This window comes from Genypterus blacodes, unplaced genomic scaffold (genome assembly GCF_046128005.1).
Source record: "Genypterus blacodes isolate CSIRO-AG114 ecotype Tasmania unplaced genomic scaffold, CSIRO-AGI_Gbla_v1 ptg000022l_1, whole genome shotgun sequence".
NCBI classification, from domain to species: domain Eukaryota; kingdom Metazoa; phylum Chordata; class Actinopteri; order Ophidiiformes; family Ophidiidae; genus Genypterus; species Genypterus blacodes.
Window position 1 is genome coordinate 1910001 of NW_027466835.1, and position 20000 is coordinate 1930000.

Sequence of the window (20000 nt, forward strand, 5' to 3'; positions counted from 1 at the left end):
GAAGCTCAGAGGGAAAGAACTTAACCTCAGTCCTCTATGTCTCCTCCACCTCCAAAGTGTGAGGCTTGATTCCCACAGGGTCCACCAGCGTTAAGGTCGTGATTAATGTTACTTTGTCCGCCTGTAGTCTGGACTGTGTGCATTAGCCTCTCGTGCCGTCTGGCTTCTGTTGTGTTTTCATTCCTCATGACAGCTTTAATCCGTTTATGGAACATAGAGGGAAGTGAATTATCATCTTCAATATGATGATATGGTGATGTGAAGGTCAACAAAGTCTAACAAGACCAAAGTCCACAAGTCCTTTCCACTGCTAAGTAAGTTTAAGTGAAATAAGCGAATAATAACAGAAATAATGGACAATCATTCTGATTCTGTTTCTGATTCGAGCAGTAGATGAATAAAGCCTCGTATTCCCCTAGTGTGTGTGTGGGTGTGTGTGTGAGTGTGGGTGTGAGGCACGGCACGTTGCTGTTCCTAATCGACCCAACAGTGACATCATTAGCAGAGGAAAACAATTGATGATGCAGAGGGATTTAGTACCAACACAGCCATCAGTTAAAACCTCTCACACTAACAACAAAAACTCACATCTTTGCTTTCCTAAACAGTTAACAACCTCAGTATATTTGCAGTGTATTCAATGTGTTGCCGTGACATCATCGTATGCGTCAAATCAGACAGATTAGACGAGGTTGCTGAGCGGCGTTGTGCAGTAGCTAACGGAGCAACATGTCTGCCTGACCGCAGCCTTTTGTCGCCTGTGGTGTTGAGTTTTAATGGAGCTCTCTGGCCGCATGCACTAAGTCAATAAGCTTTTGTAATTTAGCCGTCCTTGTTGCTCTGCAAAGCTACTGATTGTCACAGGGAGTTCCAGGCTGCTGCAGCACAGACTCATGGAGCAGTACAACATCTACGCTCGTATCACACTCAAATATAAATAGTGGCGTAATCCTCTGAATTCATGCAGTTGACTTGAGGGACACACACATTCGTACAGAGCAAGCACATGTATCCTCTGTCCCTTCACTGTAGTGTGCTCGCTGAATGAACATGAACTTGATCTGTCATTTGACTCAGCTCTCCACGGACTGACTGAACTAATTAATACTTACATTAAGCAGGACAAACATGCTTTCCCACTTCGTCAGCTCTCTAAATGTTTGGATTTTGTCTCGTATACTGACAATACATCCACAGCAACTTCCCTTTATGTTCTCCTGCTCAGCTAACAGAGTTGTATACTGTAAAGGAGTGCCGGGGAGTATGAGTGATCAGTGAATTATTTAGTGGGCAGGTAACCACACACCTGCACACACTGATCTTTGCTCTTGTTTCTGCCAATTACTTTAAAACATTTTTCCTCCCTGTCTGTTATTTCCACAGCCCACTTCCCTGATGAAGTCCAGAACATCCATGAGAGAGGACTGACCCGTCCTCAGCGTAGGTGCACGCGCCTGGAGCAGCACGAGCCCCGGCCACCCTCCTCCCCCCGGGGATCCAGGCCTGCTTTTCACATTTCCTGCTGGAGTTTGTTCCTGGGATCATTCAAAACTGTTTCTCCAACGCTTCTACCAAAAACTCAGACTGTTCTCTACAGCAGAACCGGCCCAGCCCTCCCAGATGGAAGTAATGGGGAGCGTGCGAAACCACCGCTATAGCATCGTGTCCTCAGAGGAGGACGGCATGAAGCTGGCCACCATCGCCGTCCCCAATGGGTTTGGGAATGGAAACGTCAACAAAGTCCACACACAGCAGCAGCACCAGAGCCGCTTTGTCAGTAAGGACGGCCACTGCAATGTGCAGTTTGTCAACATGAGTGAGAAAGGTCAGCGCTACCTGGCGGACATCTTCACCACCTGTGTGGACATCCGTTGGCGCTTCATGTTGCTCGTCTTCTGTCTTTCTTTCCTGCTGTCCTGGCTTTTTTTCGGCCTCGTCTTCTGGCTCGTCGCTCTCTCTTATGGAAACTGCGTTTCCAATGTGGACAGCTTCACTGCTGCCTTTTTGTTCTCGGTGGAGACCCAAACCACCATCGGATATGGCTACCGCTACGTCACAGAGGAGTGCCCCATTGCTGTCTTCATGGTCGTCTTCCAAAGCATCGTGGGCTGCATCATCGACGCCTTCATCATCGGCGCTGTCATGGCCAAGATGGCTAAACCCAAAAAGAGGAACGAGACCCTGGTGTTCAGCCACTATGCTACAGTGGCCATGAGGGACGGCAAACTGTGCCTGATGTGGCGTGTTGGGAACCTGAGGAAGAGTCACCTGGTGGAGGCTCACGTCAGGGCTCAGCTCCTGAAGTCCCGCACCACAGCTGAGGGAGAATTCATCCCTCTGGATCAGTTGGACATTGACGTGGGCTTTGACAGCGGCATCGACAGAATCTTCCTCGTCTCTCCCATCACTATCGTGCACGAGATCGACGAGGACAGCCCGCTGTACGAGATGAGCAAGCAGGAGTTGGAGACGTCAGAGTTTGAGATCGTGGTGATCCTGGAGGGAATGGTGGAAGCCACGGCCATGACCACTCAGTGTCGCAGCTCTTACGTGGCCAGCGAGGTCCTCTGGGGCCACCGCTTTGAGCCGGTGCTGTTTGAGGAAAAGAATTACTACAAAGTGGACTATTCTCGCTTTGACAACACCTACGAGGTTCCCAGCACGCCGCAGTGCAGTGCGAGGGAACTGGCCGAGAAGAAATCCAACCCCTCCAGCTCGAGGAACTCCTTTTGCTACGAGAACGAAGTGGCTCTCCAAAAAGTAGAAATGGAGGAGGAATTTGAAGAGCCGGGCAACGTGGAGACAAGAAGCGCGGAGGGCGACGGCGTCGAGAGCGTCGCACTCGAGGACGTAAACACAGAGATGGCGTCGGACTCTGAAATCATCCTGGAATCGACGCCTCCAAAATCAAGGCCTCTGAGAATAGAGTCTGAAATCTGAACTGCAGAGACAATGAGGTGTTTTTTAAACGCTCAAGATGTGGTCCCGAGCACTGTGGCTGATGTTGTGTGACGTGTGTGTAGAAGGTTTAAGTACACAGTTCAGTTCTCTATGCAGAAGCTCGGGCACAAGGCGTCATGGAAGCGAACGATACATAGCAGAGTTTAAACACGAGAGCTCATTCTGAACAAAACAAAAGGAGAGTATTGGAGAGTTTATGTGCACTGAGTTCATTGTGCGATTGAGGTTTCCATTGGAAATTGTCTCAAAGCTTGATCTGAATTGGACCTGAGGTTAGGGTTAGGGTCAAATTCAGCAGTTTGAGCCGCCGCAGTAGTTCAGCGTCCAGATCCAGGGAGACTCCCTGCAGAGGAACCGGCTGAGTGTTTGCTAATGAGCCGGTCTCTTAGCGAAACATACACACGGTCCTCTTCAGCCTGCTGGTCTTTGTGCGCTCTCGTGGCTTGTGTGTGAGTGTGTGTGTGTGTGTGTTAGCGAGCACAAGGCAGGAGAAAGATGTCCTGCAGAGATTACCAGCACATAAGCGGCATGTACATTATACTCCATTACACTCCTCCATCTATCATCTTGTCTAAGTATAGCATCTATTTGCAACACGTGCCTTAAGAAAAGTCACTCAGGAGGTTCGGGCATCGACGCTGCACACACACAGACACACACACACACAGACACACACACACACTCAGAGGAAGATGTGATTCAATGTGCAGAATATACTGCTGCTTCTTTCAAGTCTCCGTGTTCTAAATGTGCAATAACAGCTCAGTGGCAGACGAGGAAGCCACCGAAGTGACCGAGCTGGCGAATGTTGACGACAAGTTGCTGCTAATGTGAACATGTATGTTGTATGTTTTTTAGGGAGAAACCTATAGGAGCCAAAATGTATTATTTTGTCTGTTTAAAGTATCAATTTTGAAGATGGTTAATGCATATTGTTATGATACTCATAGACGTAGACAAGCATGCGTATGTGTGTGTGTTGTCCAAAAAGCTGAGGTGCACTTTCACCACCATTCTTCCCCCTTTTAACACTTTAACAGCAGAAAACGTTTTATTATGAAGCCAAATGTGTGAAACCTTGAACTTTCCTCGTGTAACAGCGGCCGGTTCTCCCTACGTCCATGTCGTCTACCTTCCATATACAAATCAGTGTTTTGTAGCGGTGGGCCGTGGAGCTGGACGGGTCCACGTCCACGTCCACGTCCACGTCCACGTCCACGTCCACTTCCACGTCCACGTCTCTGTCCCACGTCCACGTCCCCCCGCTGCTGCTTTGTCTTATTGGATAATTGAATAAGCTCCAGTTTTGCTCTTTTGTTTTGTTTTCACACATTTCGCACTTGATTTCAGTCTTACACAAGATTGAACCTGGATGTTGTTGTGGTTTTTTCAACTGTTTCTTTTGTTTGTTGTCACGTGTGACTCGGTCCATTCAGCTCATCTCCGTGACGACGCTGCGTCTGTCCTCACAGTGACACGTCTCCTCATCTTAGCTCTTTATTTTTCTACCAGGGTCTTCCCGCCTGCACAAACCAGAGACTATATGGATTTTATTTTTTATCTTTTGTAATATATGTGAATACTGTATATTGATAGTTGTTGTTGTTTGATATTTTTGTTTTTTTTGGACAATTGTTTATGTCTCTTTTGCAATAAAAACTGCAAAACACATTGATGAAGTGGATGAATTGATATTGCACGTCCCAAGAAATAACAAACCCTCTAATAACTGAAGAGAGAAGCATTTACATACGAATACAAATACAAATTTAACAGCTTTTTGACCTCAGGAGCCACACACACACACACACACACACACACACACACACACACACACACAGCGTTCCACTCATTTGGGGGGAGCCGTGGCCCAAATTCCAGGCTGCTGGCTGTCAGATCTCACGGCGTAATTGACTTTAATTCACCAAAGTGACTCGCTCCAGTTGTGCGAGAGGCCACAGAGACGCACGTCAGGCTCGCATCAGTCGATTCTGCTGGAAGTCATTTTCAATGACAGCAGTGGAAAGAGCGGATCACTCCCTTGCTCTTTTTCCCCCCCAATCTCTCTCTCCCTCTCATCTCTCTCTCTCTCCCTCTCATCTCTCTCTCTCTCTCTCTCTCTCTCAGTAAACGGTGGAAAGTGAGGGGAGCCTTATTCGTCTACACACCATGTTAAGGTGAAACATCAGCCACAGGAGTCGGTATCCTGTAAGACACATGACTGAATAAACACAAATGCAGAATGATGATGTACACGCAGATCACTTCCTCTCCTCCTTTCCTGTTCAGATTTCCAACTTCATATTTTAAATCAAATTTGCACTTCACTCGCACAGATTCTTATCAGAAAAGATTTATCAGCCGATGCGATTTGCGTCCTGGACAACGCGGGTGCACAGATTGCATAACCCGGACACAACACATGCCGCCATCCTCATCATCATCATCCTCCTCATCATCATCATCATCATCAAGTCAAACCAAATCCATCATAGTTGTTTAGTTTGAGATCAACGTGCTTCTGCTCACACATGTTTGCCGTTTGTCATAATTTGTCTGCAAATGTGTTTAGTTTCCGTCTCCAGCTGGATTCTTTGGGCATGGGGGCATGTATTGATCAGACACATCCGCAGGCAGGCAGTCCGATCATTTAACTGGGGTGTGGCGGCGCGTTGCTGCCTCGGGCCTTTTTCCACATTTGCCAATGAATCGGCCACAAACACAAAAATCTGCCTTCATTGAAACAAAAAGCAAACATGACGCAGATGAAGAGTTATTGATTTTCAACAGCTGCACACATTCACACTCACACTTACGAAGCTCTGGCAGCCCGCGCACACGCACACGCACACGCACACACACACACACACACACACACACACACACACACACACACACACACACACACACACACACACAGTTCATTTGTTTTGAAAGCATTCCGGCCAAAGTGAACCCGTACAGGGGGCGAGACACAGTCCATGCTCGCGGCCTCGCCGTGACCCGATGAAGCGTGAAGATATGCACCTTCCTTCTGTCCTCCGGTTACCTCTCGTAAAAAGCTCCAGACACACTCCTGGTTTATTTCGTCGGATATCGCGCCGTGGAAGTTTATGCGCATAAATTTAAGCCGTGTTGACATCACGGGCACGTTTATCGCTCAGGAAGTGAAGTCTGGACAAAGTCTTTCCTCAACATATTTACAGGTATTATGGATTTGGCTCCTGTAGGTCACGCTAACGGCCTGGAAGAGAAGAAGAAGAAGATATGGATCTGTGATGGAGCGTTTGGCCTGTAGTCACCTTTTACAGTATGTTGATGCATGGCCGCTGCCTGCCTGTCTGTCTGTCTGTCTGTCTGTCTGTCTGTCTGTCTGTGGGCCACGGAAGATCCCATGAACATTCTTGGTGCTATTACGTTTGAGTCATTATATCAAACTTCTTTACCATAGTTCTTCTGTCTGCTCCTCCCTGGTGTGTGTGTGTGTGTGTGTGTGTGTGTGTGTGTGTGTGTGTGTGTGCATGTGTATTTTAGATTAGATTAGATTAGATTCAACTTTATTGTCAGTGAGCAAGTACAGGTACAAGCCAATGAAATGCAGTGTATGTGTCATGTTTAACCCATATGTGCCTCTCGTCTTCGTCTGTTCTCCTTTCTTTGTTTCCAGGCTTTTTCCTTTCCTTGCTTCCTTCCTTCCTTCCTTCCTGTCTTGAGCCCATTTTGTATTATGTATTTTTGCATTGCACCTGCTCCTCCCTTATTCTGTGTCTATATAAAGACTGCTTCTATCTATATGCTGGCGTTGTCTGCAATTGATCCCTCGACCTTTTAGCCAATAGTTCAGTCAGAATCCAGGCTGAACTTTTGAGCCTCACATATACTTCAATACCATTCGCAAGTTTTTCTCCCGACTTTTTTTTGCATTTCCTTTTACATTTTTGGCTCAATTGTTGCTTGATTTTCTTTCATGTAGTTAGTGGACCAAGCCCGGCTGATTTCATAACTGGAGGTGTTTCTCTATTTCTGTCTATGGAGACTGTTCTTGATTCATTTTTGATGAAGTGAAAATCAGGCAGTTTTCAGGCACGATTTGATCACCATGAATAAATCCACACGCCTCGTCACAAAGCGCTGCAGCACTTTGTAATGTAACATAATCGAGAGGCGAGGGGGTGAGGGGAACGTGCGGAGGACTGAACTGAACTCTTCCCGCTGTCTTTCCCTCCGTCTGAGAGTTGCTACGTCCCTGATACACTCAGGACGTTGACAAATCGTAACCATTCAGTGTGAGACAGGAGCCAAAGCATCACGTGTTTGTTTGGGAATACCTTTTAATTATTGGCTTTATTCTTTTAAAAACTAGGGAAGGTTTTCATTGTGACATAACATAACAATCAACAACAGGAACTTGATGGAGCCAATTTTGTATTAATGAATCTCAGAGGAGGTTTGAACCAAGGGCAAATGTTTTCATAGGGTCTATAAAGCTTTACACTCACTTTAAATAGGCCTGGATATGACAGATCACTGATGAATGTGTCGCACAGGAACCTGCCTGTGCGTGTGTGTGAGAGTGTGTGTGAGAGTGTGAGAGTGTGTGTGAAGGAGATCCCTGGCTGGGTCCCCGTAAATTCTGATCTCCTCTCATCCTACTGGGCTGTTTAACTCTTTACTTACACGTAACCTAGTTTGACTTTTGAAGATTGTAAATTTCTGAATCTCTCTTTTCAAAATCTGCCACTTTATAGTTTTCTACATTTTGTACGTTTTGCTTGCAATACTTCCAAAACATTCAAACTTAACATAGTCTAAACCTGGTCTAAGCTTTTTATATTGTAATATATCAACACACACACACACACACACACACACACACACACACACACACACACGCACGCACACGCCAAACAGTTTTGGCTTGATACTCAACAGCTGAGTGTCTCATGACCCTCAGGGGAGGAACGGGGGAATCCAGCAGGTACAATATGTTGGATGAGATTCAGGCTCTTTCCATTCTGTCACCTGCTGAAACACAATCGGTGTGTTTATTGTGAGCGTCTCACGGAAGCGGCGGCACGACACATTCAGCGCCCAGTAATTTACAATCAATCACAGCAGTAAAGGGAGAAAGAGGAACCGAAAGACGGAGAAGTTCACAGTATTGCAGCGATTTAACGTAATGCTGGAAAACCTCATATCATGAAGATACAAGGACCCAAAATGTCATCTCCTCATCAACCAAACTTAAGAGAAGATTGACATACAGACTAAGATACAAGGTTTTTACCTGACAACAGCAATATTGATGAGTTCTCTGTATCTATTATTGATTTAATATTTAAACAGTGAAAACAACCTGCTGATAAATGAATCTGTGGTGTGTTTAGAGTTCTGCCCTGTCTGCGAGCCTCTGACCTTCACCCTGCTGGCCGTGGCCGCTGTGACCTTGACAAACTCGCCTGGTGCCAGGAAACAAAAGTGACACCGACTTTGTGCTCATTGTTGGCTCGTCACCAGCAGCCGCTCACGCTGAGAGGACTTGGCTCGTGGCGGCGTGGCACTTTGTTGCCTATAATGGAGGTCCGTACCTCAGCCCGCGAGACACAACACCAACCAGCACACACACACACACACACACACACACACACACGCCTCCGTGTCAAATCACAGATGCGTGACGCACGCTGTCATCGCGACACAAGGGCAGCGCGGGTCCATCAGCAGATAAAAGCACGGAGAGGACTGGATTGTTGATCTGTCTCTCTCTCTCACCGCTTCTTTGCATTCATTCCACATCTCTCCCTCTCTCTCTCTCTCTCTCTCTCTCTCTCTGTAGATAATTACATTTTGAAAAGTGAAAGTCTAATGAAAGCAGCAGGTACCTACAAACCCCGGTAGGTGTTTATGAGGACAGCTGAGAAGAGAGGGGTGCATCTGAACTGTGTCCCCCCTGGCCGGTGATAAAGGTTACAGCCAAACCGGTCTCTGCGAGCCGGGCCAATGCATGAGGACCACCGATGACCCAACAACTGCCCCCCTGCACGTCTGCCAGCATTTAGTTATTGCTGTTCACGTCAATACATTACTGAAGCCCCGGTGACAGATTAAACAGTCCACTGAGTCGCTTTCCTGCTCAAACCTTTTTTCGGTTGCATCGTTTGAAAAGTAACAACTACATCATATTCACACCCGGCCCTCGCCTGGAGATGCCAGGCAGCCATCCGAGCCCACAGACCTGCACCTGTAACCTGTAACAACCCCGCAACCAAGGAGGAAGGAGGGCCCGTGGGTGCACGCTGCACACGCAATGTTGTTTTTTTTTGTGAATGGAGCCCGAATGTGAACCTTGCAGTCATAAAGCCGGCAGCCAGGTTACTATAACGATGTCCCGGGCAACTGGCAACGTCATCTGCAGTTTGGTGGATATCTCTGGAGAGGCTATGTGAGAGGGAGAGAGAGAGAGAGAGGGAAAGAGAGAGAGAGAAGGGGATAGAGAGACTTGTTTGTTCTACTTCCAAAAATAAAACTACAGACCATGTTGGAGTTTGGATGTTGTTGTTTGATGCGTTAGACTATATTAGGAGTCATATTGTGAGGCTGTCAGGATGTGCACGGCCTTTCCTCCTTTGCATCTTCAACTATCCAAAAATATGCCGTAGAATCAATAATAGATATAAAACAAATATCATTTACATCATTTCTGCGGACACACTCACAGATCCTTGGTCTTGGTCGCGGGTGAGAGAGACTGAGGGCATAAAGCCTGTCGCCCCTCCCCGCTTTACTGTAGATTGAAATCACACAGAACAAGATTACAGAATCCAATCAGCGGCGACATTGAGCCTGGCACCGGGTGGAACGGGACACCAGGGAGGCCTAATCACCCCCCGCTGCTCCGCTCTGCTGCTGCAGGCCAATCAAGCGCCCTTCAGGCCAAGGCACATGCTCGATATCCAGCTTCTCCCTGTTTCTAGGTCAGATCGGATCTTCTCTGCTGGAACGGTGGGATGCTGATGCTGGTGCTGATGCTGAGTTGCTGATGGTGTCGAAGTACCTGAGCAGAGACCCAAGAGGGGCTCAGGGGGGTTTCTTCATTCCATGTTGCATAATGATCTACAAAACCATGTTGCCTTTGTCTTGTGATGAGGCAAACAAACTGCAGAACAGCTGTATTCCCTTCTCAGAATAACAATTGATTCCTCCGTTCTGCCCTGGATGCAATTCCGTTCAACAAGAAGATTATTTCTTACGTCAACAACTCAATTCACCCTCCTGTCCTTCCTGAGATTACAGAGGTGGCTTATGGCGGCGGCTTTAAGCAGGTTTTCGCCTTCAGTAAAACAACGCAGCAGGAGCCACGATTACAGGGAATGATATCCCGACTTTAAGGGAAAATTGGCGACTTTCATCCGCGGATTTGGAAACTGTTGGGAATGAGATTCTCTCAAATACAAAGGTCAGAAATACACGTTAACCTTATCATGAGCCAAATCAGCTGAGAGGATTAGAAATTAATACAAGCAAAACAAGTATAATACACGCTGCTTTAATTAATATATGCATGCATGGAGGAGCAGCATGGCGCCACAGACCAGACATGTGCTGGTGTGTGTGTGTGTGTGTGTGTGTGTGTGTCTAATTACAGCAGCGTACAAGGGCCACAGGTGTAATGAAACCCGTCGATAGCGCCGAAAACAGGGCAAGTTTTCCATGTCCGGTGCGAGGATGCAGGTAACAGGAGAGGACTGGCACGCCTTTTAAAGATGTCCTCGCATGGGGACAGGGCTTAGTGTTACACCACAGGGCTCAGGTAATCAATGTTGTGCTGTGATCTCTTGACTTTGCTGTTGCTGCTGAAGACCCGGCCATTAAAGAGTCAAACTGCGGCTATTGAGACGGGAGCGAACATACAGGCCGACGCCGTTTTTAAAGGGAGTTACAGGCCGGGTTTGTTGCCATGGTAATGCTAATGCGTAGGTGTGCGTTATGCCTGTGTGCTGGACGTGCATATGTGCTGTTTGTGCTGCAGGATTTGCACCGAAATCCAAACGCAGCACACACACACACACACACACACACACACACACACACACACACACACACACACACACACACACACACACACACACACAGACGTCTTCCCTTTTCCCAGAAGTCCGGATTATTTGTGTTACTTAAATATCGGAAGACTTGGAAAGAATCTGGGCCCAGTCGAGTCTATTTCAGGAATAATACATCATGCCAGGGAGGATTACTTTCCACAGCTATGTAGAAAAAAGAGAAAGAAAAGAAAAAATCACATGTTGGGGGATCGGACACTAAATTGCTCCATGGATCTGTAAGAGGACTTGTAAGAGCCCTGGCTGTTCTGGCTGCTCTGGCTGCTCTGGCCGCTCTGGCCGCTCTGGCTGCTCTGGCTGGGCTCCCGTGAGTGAATCATATGATTGGAAAGAGAGAGCTTCTACTTTTCCAGCGTGGAACTTTATCCCTCGACCTACTGTACACCTGCGTCACTCAACAGTCCCTCGCTCTCTCTCTCTCTCTCTCTCTCTCTCTCTCTCTCTCCCCCCCAACCTCTCTCTCTCCCTCCCTGCACTTCACATCCGTTTTCACCTGCTCTGTTCTTTTACTGAGATGAATACAGAGAATAAGACCTGACCTTTTCTCCCTCCGCACGGCTCAGTCTCAAATAAGGTCCCGTCAGGCTTAGAGGTTTATATATAAGAGTGGAGTCTCTGTTGGATCCGTTCTTTTTCAGTCCTGGTTGCTTTGCATCAACAAGCATAGACTTGCACTTGGGCGGCCTTGATGAGCAGCATCTCTCTACACTCTGTGTCTCTGGGGGCCGCCCTATATTTCCATTAGACCAGCTGGGCTCTGAACACATCGCTTTTCTCCTTTAGGAAAACAAGAAGGGGGTGTGTGGGTTTGTTTTTTTTTTGTTGGTAGGTTGGGAGGGGGCACTGCTCTTCGCTTCATCGCGTCTCTCGCTGCCAGCTCACTCAGCTGCTGACCTCAGTCCGGTGTCGACGGGAACAGGTGCGCAAAAGAGTTGTTTAGACTTAATGTAATCTTTCCAGGAGAAGGATCCTTGTGTTTGAATATGAATTTGGCTAAGTGCAAGCAATGACTGAGAGCATGCAGGCCTAAATGTGGACCGTTACTTTAACCTTTACTAAAAAGATCTGGAGCCGGCCTGCAGTTTGGCCTCAACCGGATCATTTTGAGTCCAGTTTGAACCCCACACGTCAGATTTTACCGCCGCAGGCACCTGAAACTCGTCATTGGTGTCGTTCCAGAACATTCCGGAGGTTTGAGTGGTATTCAGGAGTTGTGTGATCGGTGCACTTGCACAGTTACCCAGTTGCCGCTCGCCTAACGGCAAAAAAGATCAATGCCTGTCCGTCGCGCTGGAGGTCATCGATGGAAACACGGAAGCATGTTTATGTAATCAGGCAAATAGCAGATGTGAGGTCGAGAGAGAAAATCATCTTCTCCTCCTTTAGAGACGAAATATTTGGCCAAAAAACTAAACTTGTGTGTGTGTGTGTGTGTGTGTGTGTGTAAAATAGCTGTGAAGCAAATTTTATGTTCTCACCCACAAATGAATTGATTTGGTCTTCACTGATGATGATTTCTGAGGTGATCTGGGATGCAAGGGCCTCTGGGTGGGTCTGTCTGCAGCTGTTCCTCTCCATGACATCGTCCCACCTCTCCTCCAGCAGTCAATGTGGAGATATTATATTTCACCATGTTTGACTGTCCAAGGTTTTAAAATAGTCCAAATGTTCCCATTCGTGCAGTAAACAACACACACGCGCGCGCACACACACACACACACACACGCGCACTCGCGCGCGCGCGAACACACACACACACACACACACACACACGCACGCGCACACACACACGCAAGCATGCACACACTACAGGTGTATTGATGTAGTTGTGGTTTAAAATGACAAAATAAACAACCTGCATCTGAAATATGAGAAGGTCTCATGATGTCGCCTTCATCACTTCGGCCAGCTTTGATCAAATGAGATGTGCAAAGGCAAATATTTGCTCCTTTACGCTGACGTGCTCTTTATTCACACAAACGCAGGCTCACATTTCATTGGAGCGCTGATTGAAGCGGTGCAGGGGGCAGACGGGCTTCCTTCCTCTGGCTCTGCTTTGGCTCTGGTGTGGTTTTGTTTGGATGGATGCCCGCCTGCCACTGCACCAGGCTATCAAATCACAAATCTGTTCAGGTATCGCCTTCAGCACCCACGGTAACCCAGGGTTTGTTTCAGCACGGACAAATGAAGCTAAGCTGTAACGCTATAGGATTTCCAATTATTTGAGCAGGCGACGCCCAACTCTGTTTACCAAAGCGAGTCCACAGATATCAGTTTGGGGAACTCACACACACACACACACACATACACACACACACACACAACTCTCAAGACAACACAGGCAATGGGATAGCAGGTGCTACCAATGAGATGAAACCCTTTACCGCCATCTTTTCAGTGCCAAATCCAGCTCTGGCCTTTGATTTGATGACCTGTGCCATTTGATTTGATGTCACGTGTTCTATTTCAGAAACCCTTGTTTCTAACACAGTGAAGACATCTGTGTAGCTTTTAAATGAGTGTAGATGCCCAAAACACACACACTTCATCTCCAAAAGTGATTTGAAGTAATTGTTCTTTTCTGTTCAAGCACCCTGAGGGACCAGAACTACACCTGATGAGTTTGGTATCACCCAACTCTGGGTAAGTCCACTTTATGTTGTAATAGCGATTGATCAAATATTGGGTATTGTGGTAATATAGGAAAGTCAAATTCAGCAATCGACCAGGCCGTGACGTTCCCAGCACTCCAACAATCAGATATCATCATCATCATCATATATCTTCCAGTGAAAGTGAACATTTGATGCTTTTAATGCCCCTTAGTAAACATAATAGCGCTCAAACACGTAGACTGCAGTCTGCACAGTCCTGCTCTCTGCCAGCTCTCCTCTCTCCTGCTCAGCCTGTTATGTCTGAGTCCTCCCTCCCTCCCTCACAGGCCTCTGAGCCATCTAGAGTGGATGCATTAATCAGACTGAGACTGAGTAAGAGTTGGTTCCATGAGGCTTCAGGGGCTCATTTCCCCTCCTCAGAAAAAGGCCCCCACGCTGACCTTCCTCTGTGTCGTGCTCCGTTGTATGGGAGTAAAAGAGAACTCCACTAAAGTCATCTGAGACGAGCTGCTCTTGGCCATCTACGGGCACCGTGACAAAGATGACTTTGCCTTTCTTGGCAAGGAACAGAGAGAAGGGATGAGGGGGGAAGGGGGGTGGAGTTCCCCCAGCAATCCCAGTTTGTCCATTTAAAAATCACAGCGCATAATTAATGTAATTGGCACATCACATCATCACTGAGATGATTGCATGGAACATTTGGTCTGGGTGGCGCTCTAACGAGCTGCTGAGTCGTGTGCAAAGCGATGCCACTGGATTTCCATGTCCAGGTCAGGAGAGCACGAGAGCTGGCGTCAGATCACTGCAGATCAATTATAATAAACCATATAAAGTAAATATACACATTCTTCTTCCTTGTTTGGCACCGCCCGGCCCACATTGACGTCCCTTGGGGTAACAGTAAAGAGTTCTCAACCTCAATCCACAAAACAGGCATCATTCCAGTCACTGCTTTGGAAACCAATCTGTCCCAGGTCTGCTTGAGAAAACACCAGCAGCCTCCGAGCAGATAGGACGGGACTCAACAGGAGCATCAGCACAGAGGCAGGAATCCGCTCCACCGGCTACTTAGTTATTAATAAATCATGGGAGCTGCTGTGATGGTCATGAGTGTGTGATGATAATCAGCCACAGTATCATCTGACTGGACCTTATGCACCTGTTTCCAACTTTAAACAGACTGGAAACAGCTGTTCTGCTGGTTTTCTGTTACGCTCTTGGGGAGACACAATCATCCACTCTCACTTAACATCCTGAAAATGATATTTACTTGTTGTTGTTTACATCTGCGTTGTGTCCATATTTGGTAAAAGATCATAGCCAAATGGAAAAAAAGTGTTGATGGTTTTCTGAAGAATTACATATGAAAGCCTCACATTGCCATGAAGCAGCACAGATTCCCAGCACTGTTGTCATTTGGCTGCCTTAGCGCTGCTGGTAGGAAACATTTAGTAGTTTAGTTTAGCCAAATTTAACCCAACACTCAAACGTCCCATGTCCAGTTCAGACAAGTTGCTCTTCTGCATCACAGTGCACTCTGAAATGAGCGGCGACAGTGATTCAAATGGACAGCGGTCACTTTCCTCCTGCTGAGGTCTTTTTTAGCAGCATTATGTAACTTCTCATCAGAGGCCTTCTCTCCTATAAAAAAAAAAAAGTGTCTTTGCCTCGGCTTGACGATCCACTTTCGCTGCACAACAGTGGGTCACTGCATGCAGCCTGCTGGCATTGAGTTTCCTCATCCTGGCGTGAAGACATTGGTCTTTGACAGAAACACTCAGTAGTCTGCTGCTCAAGCGAGCTTTTGTTCACCTCTGTTGTTAACGTTCAGAGCAAAAAAAAAAAAAAAAAAGCATTCACCAGGAGCCAAAGAAAGGATCTGTGTTTCTATTCAGCACACAACACAGAAGTGTGCACTCTGTCTGTGTACTTACATAAGCATGTTTACTCTGAAAGAAGAAAGTGTAAAACAAACGCAGGCGTTATCAAAAGCAAACAAATTGTGGATTAATCTGAAAAATGTTTGTAATTGAAACTGATGTATGGAAGATCTGTAAGTGGGTTCACTTGAGTTCAGACTAAAAACAAGTATAATTATATATTAATATAATACGGATCAAATAGAGTCAGACAAACCTATCGGCCCTGAAATGGTCAGGAATGTTTTGACCTCTTTAACATGTGACACACTTGGTTTAACACAACAAAGTGCTGTACGTGGAAGGCTGGCAAATGAATGCAAACTGGCCTTTTTTGACTCTGTGTGCACAAAGGTGCTAGAGAAAGGGAGTGCAGATGTGGATGAGTGTGTGTGTGTGTGTGTGTTTTGTTTAGCCTTTTCTTTTGCATGTTAAAGGTTTCAAAATACTGCTGAAAGTACAAAAATCTGTGCGTGACCTCTATTCACTCACTTTCACTACATTACACCATTTCACAGTCTTGCAGGATGGAAAACATTGTGCTGCTGGCAAGTGAGCGAGGAGAGCGAGAGTTAATGGCCACCGCTGGTCCAGACCCAGAGGCCGTTTCCTTTTATCAGCTGGATCAGGCAGCTCCGGTGCCGCTCGTCTTGATTAGAGCGAAGAAGAGTCCTCGGCGGAAACCGCGAAAGCACGAGAGGCCGAGAACAAAGCGTTAAAGCATGAAGCGTCTTCTGTGCATTCACTCAGCAAACAGGGACGACTTAGACAGGGACTACAATAAAGCCTTTATTTTGTCTTCCAATAGTTCAAGTTTGTCAGTCCCGCCTAGTGACAAGGCGGGGAATCGAGTGAAGGAGTAAGAGGTAGAGCAAGTGTTCCATTCTCACCGTGATCAGCGTTTAAAAACTCACTTTTACAAACCAAAAAGGGAGCGACCGCTCAAAGAAGGCCGACTTGGAAAACAAAAAAACACAGCAGCTTCTTTGTGGTGTTGCTGGCGTTCCCTTATTATTCACAATCATAAAATACTCCTGACTCACTGATTTGATTTGACAAAGGTCGCACTACAGTGTAAACCGGAGAGGCGACGAGTGCAAAGCCGCGAGCAGAGAAAAAGAGGCGGCACGCCATCGCCACCGTCACAGTCTGTGAACACTTGGGGAGCAGGGGGAGGGGGAAAGGGGCTGGGTGCTGCTAAGGGGCACTGCATAGCACAATAACGAGACAATGGCTGGCTCGCGGTGGCGCACGTCGAGACTCGGTGGAGTACTCGAGAAGCCCACAACCTGGGAGAGAGAGAGAGAGAGAGAGAAAGAGAGAGAGAGCACGGAAACCTGAGCGGCGGAGATTGACTGCTCATCAATCCAAAATAGGTGAAGGACAGTCAGCTGGCCCTGTGAAAGGGTGTGTGTGTGTGTGTGTGTGTGTGTGTGTGGGTGTGTGTGTGTGTGTGTGTGTCACACTGCAGTAAAAAGCTAACATCAACCGCTCTAAGAACATACACACTGGATTATGTTACATTTAAAAAGAAAAAAAAAAAGAAAGAAGAAAAGATGGTATTTACACGGTTAACACATAAATTATTCCCCCCACATATTGGATGTGTGAGGCATGGTTACGTCTCCAATACAAACACAAGTGCCTCGGATACACTGACTCCACGAAAAGGAAGGAAGGGAAGTTTAAATGCAGGCCAGAGCAAAGTCCAAAAAAAAAAAAAAACAACAACCTTACAATTAATTAATGCAGGAATTCATAAGAACAAATTTTTCAAAAAATGGCACACAGATGAGATAAAGTCGTAAGCTTGAAATCGGCAAACCCTGAATACGTCCAGGTAGGAAGATTTGCAACTCTTGTTTACATCAGAGGCCGACCTCTTAACACCACAGGGGGGGGGGGGGGGGGGGGGGAGAGAGAGAGTGCTGGGCCGCAGTGTGTGGACGCTGTGGGTTTGAACGACACGAAGGCGACTCGTTTCCGTCGTAGGACGTTCCTTTCCCCAACGTGACCTTTTAACATTCCTCGCCACACGGGACAACCCTCCCCCCCCCGTCCCCCAACAGCGCCCCGACCGTTATAAGGGGTCAAACTGTTTAAAAGAAGGTCCGAGTGATTTCACGCATGATGTCGCTGATGTACAGTATCAAAACAAATCCGCATGAGAATACATAAAAAAACACACATGCAAATAGAGCTCATTACACACACACACACACACACACAGAGAGAGAGAGAGACACACACACTGACTGTGGGTCTGTGCAGAGGAAAGTATTCAGACAATTTCGATCACAAAGATATAATGGCTGAGAGGCTCAGAGACAGAGAGAGAGTGTGAGTGAGAGAGGGTGAGAGTGTGTGAGGGGGAGTGAGAGAGTTGAGTTCATATTGTCGTGTTGGATGATTGCACACACAGGAAGCATGGAGGAGTGAATTATACCTCTCCAGTTGGTCGGACCCTAAGAGTTCATATTACCGCCTCTGGCTTGCTCGCCCCCTATGTGTGTGTGTGTGAGTGTGTGTGGCTGCATGAGAGTCTGCCATTCCAGTGAATTTTAAAAAAGGGGAGGCCGTTGGTTTGTTTCCCCGGAGAGGTCCGACATTCTCTGATGGGCGGGGCTTAGAGGGAGCGAGTGAGGGGAGAGGGCGGAGTGTTGGTCGGGTGAGGGGGGACGGGGGAGGGGCGGAGGGATATCCATCAGTCATCTAAGATGACCTTGACAAAACTAGCCACATCTGTCTCTTTGGCGTCATGCTGGGTGAGAAAGGGGTGCTCCTGTAAAAAGAAGAAGAAATGACAAACATGTTCCACAACTCAAAGATATGATGCAACAATTAATCTATGTAATCCATATGAACAGATACATTCACAGGTCCTAGTTGGTGTGTTTGGGTGAGTGTGGCCTCTTGTGGACAAAAAGTAACAAAAATATGACTTTGGGCATCAGAGGAGAAACAAAAGAGGCAAAGTTGTCTCAACTACTTAAGGGGGAGAAAAAGTAATGTATTAAACCCACCATTAATTCTGTATACGTTGGTCTCTCACTTGGTATCTTTCTTAAGCTGCAAAGATAAAAGACAAAGACAGAAAAGATCAATCAAACACTCTACTGAATCACATGAATACATAAATGACACAAACATCCTCAGACACGCTGTGGACGCCTGTGAGATGAGATGAGTCTATGGAGAGCAAAACACTGCCCCCTGCTGGCCTCACAGGGCAATCGCTTCAGAGGAAAGTGGGCTGAGGAGCTAAAAACCTGCAGGAAGGCAACAGGCGGAATCAAGCGCTCACCATCGGCAGATGAAGTCTACAAACTCGGGGGAGAAACGATCAGCAGGCAGCTGTGGAGACGGCTCGTCCACCACCTGCTTGAGCTGCTGGAAGGGGGTCCCCCAAGACTCGTAGGGGAACTTCAAAATGGCCAACTCGATCTGAGAAGAGAGGAAGGTCTCATTTAGACGGAAGGATCACACACACCCACGTACATGCAGAGGTAAAGTTTGGTTGAAGACGCTGACGTCAGAGGCACGAAGATCAAACAGAAGCGGTCAGAAAGAAGCTTAAGTCATATTGAAAGAGGGGGGGAAAAAAGGCCGGGGGGGCGGCGACTGAATAACATCGTCATAGTGATCGAACGGGGTATGGAGAAATGCCAGCTCGCGTAAGAATAAGGTCATGTTTACATTTCAGTGTTTGCTCACATCATTAGCACTTTCATAGAGGAGAGAGGCTGAGCGGCCGACTGAACACATTCTGCTGCCTTCACTGCCTCTGTGCTACAATGTTTCCATCCAAAAACACTGAGCATTTACTATTTGACGAAAACAACATCTTGGCAGTGCTGCGCTGCCCGTTGTGTACTTCCTGGACTCACCATAGTGATGCCGAGACTCCAAATGTCCGACTTTACGCTGTAGCCTTTCTGGTTGAGCTCCGGGTTGATTCGCTCGGGCTGAAACAGTCGGTAAGGCAGCAGGTTAAGTTATTTGAACATCAATCGTACATTTATATTTGTTTTGCGCTTGTGGTTAGGGTTTGTTTACACAGACAAACCCATCTCAAACACACACTCGAAGAGTTTGGACGTCCAACGAGACCGACGTGCCGCCACAAACAAACTCAGTGTTGCGTTTCTAGCTTCACTACGGTTGACGAGGGGTTAAATGATCACTGTTTGGGATTTTGTGATCAGAAATTGTCGCCAACTTCACTAGAGACTCTCAGGTTCCAGGACGTCCCCCGGTCGGCTTCCCTCCCTCCCTGCTTACCGCCATGTAGGGTTTGCAGCCGGCGTCCATCGTCTTGGCGACCGAGTCCACCAGGTGGCCGCTGATGCCGAAGTCGCACATCTTCACCTGGCCCAGTGTGTTGA

The 20000-nt window shown here is 47.2% G+C and overlaps 2 protein-coding genes across 2 annotated transcripts in view; one reads left to right on the forward strand and one right to left on the reverse strand.

The window, feature by feature from the left end:
* Positions 1-1629: 1629 nt before the first annotated feature.
* On the forward strand, positions 1630-2942 carry LOC142992530 (inward rectifier potassium channel 2-like). The gene has a single exon (XM_076142999.1). It carries the CDS (start codon positions 1630-1632, stop codon positions 2938-2940), a length of 1311 nt encoding a protein of 436 aa, XP_075999114.1. The 3' UTR covers positions 2941-2942.
* A 13442-nt stretch (positions 2943-16384) lies between these two features.
* LOC142992489 (dual specificity mitogen-activated protein kinase kinase 6-like) overlaps positions 16385-20000 on the reverse strand; it is a 9450-nt gene continuing 5834 nt past the window's right edge. The window contains exons 8-12 of the mRNA XM_076142955.1: positions 19897-20000; positions 19503-19580; positions 18920-19059; positions 18639-18684; positions 16385-18397 (exon numbers count right to left, since the gene is read on the reverse strand). The exon at positions 19897-20000 is cut by the window's right edge and continues 24 nt beyond it. Of these exons, the coding sequence (XP_075999070.1) occupies positions 18320-18397; positions 18639-18684; positions 18920-19059; positions 19503-19580; positions 19897-20000 (446 nt within the window). The 3' untranslated portion in view covers positions 16385-18319. The remainder of the gene's footprint in view (positions 18398-18638; positions 18685-18919; positions 19060-19502; positions 19581-19896) is intronic.